A 4,710-nucleotide genomic window follows, 5' to 3' on the forward strand; every position below is an offset into this window, starting at 1 on the left:
TCGCTTATACAGGCAAATGCAAAATGAAGATAAAATCAGTAAAACTAAACCTGATTTTAAAAAAAGAAGCAAATGTTTACTCTGAAGAAAGGGTTTTGACTAATCAGAGACTCGTCACTTGCCCGTTGCCTATGTGATTGGCTAAAAGTATATAGATTACCCCCCCAAAACCACTTTTCTCCTCCTCCTCCCTCCCCCTCCTCCTCCCCCCTCACTCGCTAACATGTTTTTAAAGACCTTGAGGGAAGGGTTAGGGGGAGCTCAGAGCCTTCCTCAGAGTCAGGATGAGGACAGCTTGGCCAGAAATGGAACTCACCCAGCTTTCGCCCGTAACTACAGTTACTTTCAACTATGACTACTACTACGATGACAACTGCCAGTATCAGCATCTGCAACATATGTCTACTTTCCTCCCTATCCTGTACACTGCTGTGTTCCTGGTGGGCATCATCGGCAACTCCATTCTAATAGTAGCTTTGGTCTTCAAGCGACGGGTCCAGAGGCTGATCGACATCTTCATCATCAACCTCGCTGCTTCTGACTTCATCTTTCTCATCACGCTGCCATTCTGGGTGGACAAGGAGGCGTCAGACGGGAGCTGGAGGGTAGGATCTTTCCTCTGTAAAGCTAGTTCCTATGTCATCTCAGTCAACATGTACTGCAGCATCCTCCTCCTCACTTGTATGAGTGCTGACCGGTACCTTGCTATCATGCATCCCTCTATCGCTAGAAGGGTCAGAACAAGATCCTATTCCAGTGGACTCTGCATCTGTGTCTGGTTATTATCCTGCTGCTTAGGGATACCAACTCTTATGTCCAGAGAACTGAAGAAGCAATACGGAAAGACTTACTGCACAGACAAAGCCGTGACAGAAGACAAACAGATCGTGTCACTGATGCTTTTAATCCTGGCCTTCTTCTTCCCACTGTTGAGTATCTTAACCTTTTACTGTTCCATCACCAAGAGACTCTGTGTGCATTATCAGAGAGCTGGGAAACATGATAAGAAACTGAGAAAATCCATCAAGATCGTCTTCATTGTAGTGGCGGCTTTTGTTATCTCCTGGGTTCCCTTCAATCTTTTCAAGCTTATGGCCATCCTTTTGGGACTCCTGAAGCAGCCTGACTGTTTCCCCAACATGATTGCCCAGCTGGGCATTAAGGTGAGCAGCCCTTTTGCTTTTGCCAATAGCTGTGCCAACCCCTTCATTTACTATTGCTTTGACAACTACATCCGCAGAGCCATGCTCCGGTGCCTGTGCCCATGGGTGAAAATCACCAGCAGTGGCAGCAACTCTGATACTCTGGACACTCGCCTGAGCCACTCCTTATCCAATTTTGTTGCGGGAGAGTATGCTGCTAGGAAGAGGAAGCGCTCTGTGTCCCTCTGACTAGTAGTCCAGACTGTGGAGGAAGAAACTTCTCTCTCCAAAGATGGCAGGAAAAGAATAAAGCGAGAGAAGCTGAAAACAAAAACACCAAGCGACAAGGACAGAGGTGCAAGTGTAATGCAGACAGCACTTCAGGTGGGAGGAATGCTGCTTCCTTTTAAATACAGATAAATGGAATAGGAAGCCTTAACCACAGAATTACGGTTCACAGTGATCGCTGTGTCACTGCATGGTGTAAATCTGAAACCATTTTACCGAGAAATATCCACAAATGCTTACACTGGAACCCCAGTACAAGTGCTACAAACTACAGAAAAGAATCACATGATTCAGTCAAAGCCGCTTCGAGGCAAACTTTGAACTTAAATGTATATAGGTTTTTATTCCGTGCAGAGCAAGAAAAGCAACACAACAGAAGGGTTTCTTCTCTTTGGTTCCTAGCTTACCCACAAACATGTCGCAACATCCTCAAACCAACCTGATCAATTCTGGTTTTCTGGAGGTTTTCTGAATTTAGAAATCCAACGTTTTAATGAATTTGTGCGTTACCAGTTCTCACAACTTGAGTCTTGTGCATTTTTCTTTAAGTCTCAGCTTCAGTCTCAGTCATATTATGGCATTAAATCTTAGTTTTAATCACAATAATTAAATTAAGTTTCTAGCCCCTGTGATTTCAGAAGAAAGGTAACTTGAAGGCAGAGAAACCAGAGGATAGGCAAAAGACATCCTGCATTTAACCTTCTTCTTAAAGGAAAAAAAAAACAACAAAAAACACTCGTGCTTTTTAAGACTTTTTTGAGGATCTGACACAATTTCTGACTGCTTGGATTGTCGTATAATGGTACGATATTGTGTGCCATTCAAAGTCCAGGTCTGCTTTGTTTAGCTGCAACCAATTTATGTAAAGACATATGCAGTAAGGCTACTTTCTCCCACCAGAGTCAGTCAAATGCACATGTGCCTGAAAAGCAAAATTAGCCAGTTTCACAAACATCTGAGTGATTCTCCGTGAGAAGCATGGAGCATCACAGAGAATGCTTACAAACCTTGCGTGCAGGGATGCTCGCAGAAAAGGAATTCAAAAAGACCAGTGTTTTAATTAATTTACGGAGTTGAGCTCTGTAAATAAAACAGCTCTATAAAGCTGGCTCATTCCGATCCAATAATCTTTGGGAAATGCAAAGGTCTTGCATTTAATACGTCGTGGGGAAGACATCACTTGCCCAACTGGTGTCAAGTCTGACAGCAAATGGGGTGGGGAAACAAAGTTCAATTTTTAACAGCTGTAGTACCTCCTAGATTTACAAGCTGAACAAGTGTGGAGCAAGTAGTTAAGCATCTCATCAGAAAACTGCTAATGGACTTTTATAAAGCTGACTACATCTATTTTATTAAATCTTTCATATCCTTCTAAATGTCAATGATTGATAGAAATGTTTGCTTAAGACAAAGAAACTAGAGTACAATGTTTTAATGTGCACAGTTAAAATAAGAATTAAACTTCTGACAGCACTGGATACCTTGGCTGTGTTGCATTATCTCATATTCTGTTGTGTCTCTTGTTAAATGTTAAGCTTAATATAATACTGCTTGTCATAAATATAATAAATATCATAAAGCATCCAGAACGTCTAATGTGACTAAGTCAAAAGACTGTTAGAAACTTTTCTATTTCCTGATTTTTAAAGATTTTTATCTCTCTTCTCTTTTGCATTTAGCCTTTGAAGCTTTTGAACTAGCTTTCACAAAACCCACAAAGGTGTTGACTAGAGGCAGATGTCATCTTATCACTAGGTGATAAGATGGAAACAAATCTTGAATTATGTAAAATATTTGTAATGGTACTTACAGCTCTGTAAGATAAAGCAATTTCAACTCTGCCAATGAAAGAGTAAGCAAATATACATCTTTGGGTCTACATTTTAAGAAGTAAAATAAGCTGGTAACAACTTTCATGCAATTTGCTGTACAGCAAACCCCATATGATTTTACCGGGCAGCAGTGTTTCAAGTTAAGTTATAAGAGTCTGGTTCTGTGTTCCCTTTTCCCAGTTTTGCCAGGAAATTAATAAGCTGGCACACAAATCCATACTGTAACTGACCACAGGGACTCAGAGACAATTGTCTTAAAAAGATTTGCAGCAATAGTCCCTGGATCACTTGATCACCAGAAAAGAGAGAGACTTTCACATTTCATTGAAGCTAAGAATTGCTTTCTAGGCAATTAGATGCAGGAGATTAGTCCAAGGATAGCAATAAGGCATTTTACTAATCTATGGAACGTTACTTTTATTCTAATTAGGGAGTGGTCTAACAGAAAAGAGTTACTGTCTCCTATTTAAGAAGAGGATACAGTGAGTTTTAGGGTGGCCGGTTACACCCATGCAGACCTGCTAAAAGGTTTCAAAGGGAAGACAGCTATACCAGCTAAAATAATTAATGAGAAACACAAAAAAATGGGCAAAGCTTGAAGACCCAACTACTGTCTGGATAGCAGGGGAAAAAATGTGTAAACTAAAACCAGAAGAGGTATCCCTCTGATGTAAGTGCAGCATGAGTATATTCACTATAGCTTTTTGCACCTCTGTATTTCCTAAACATCTGGATGGGGGTGACTATTTTGGGTGTTACAAATAAAGCCCGGTATTTGCATTTTTTATTGAACCTTGCGGTCATGCTGTTCAATGTAGGCAGAGAAACAAAACCACATCTCACCCAAGGGCAGTGCAAACCTAGAAACCAAGGCATGGACATCTTGCCCAACTCCCCAGTCAGTTCCCTACCGTACTCACGGGCTAACAGAGCAAGCCCTCGTTCGAGCAGGTGGAGAGCTGGCACTACAGGGTAGGTGGGGGCAAAAGTGTGTTTCAGCAATTGCTGGTGACACTGCGTGCTCTCTGGCACACAATAAGACAGCAGGATATGTGTCTGGGCTACCAGGTGGGCAACAGAGACACACACTAGCTTTTTGCTCTCCCCTCCCTTCACTACATGCATATTTTTTTTTCTCCCCTACTACCTCTTCTAAAAGATTTTGTTTTTCTTCTTCCACGTGACAGACTTTTCTCCCAACACCTAACAGCCAAACTCCTTTTTCAGGCTTACAAATGCATGAAGAGCATCAACTGTATTATCAGACCTTCCAGTATTGGAAAATCAGAACGGTGTCAGCTCAAATTCTAATCTTACTTGCAGTGACCCTCAAAAACCAGTCTCAGTAGTCTCTTCTCAATTTTTTATCCTCCTTCAACCTTTACTAGTACGTAACAAGAGACTTATTTTTTTAATTACAAAAAGAAGCCTAAGACTTATATTTCAAC

The 4,710-nt window shown here is 41.3% G+C and overlaps 1 protein-coding gene across 1 annotated transcript; it reads left to right on the forward strand.

The window, feature by feature from the left end:
* Nucleotides 1–284: 284 nt before the first annotated feature.
* On the forward strand, nucleotides 285–1,391 carry GPR15 (G protein-coupled receptor 15). Its single transcript, XM_074154451.1, has one exon. It carries the CDS (start codon nucleotides 285–287, stop codon nucleotides 1,389–1,391), a length of 1,107 nt encoding a protein of 368 aa, XP_074010552.1.
* Nucleotides 1,392–4,710: the final 3,319 nt, after the last annotated feature.

This window comes from Numenius arquata, chromosome 1, assembly GCF_964106895.1.
Source record: "Numenius arquata chromosome 1, bNumArq3.hap1.1, whole genome shotgun sequence".
NCBI classification, from domain to species: domain Eukaryota; kingdom Metazoa; phylum Chordata; class Aves; order Charadriiformes; family Scolopacidae; genus Numenius; species Numenius arquata.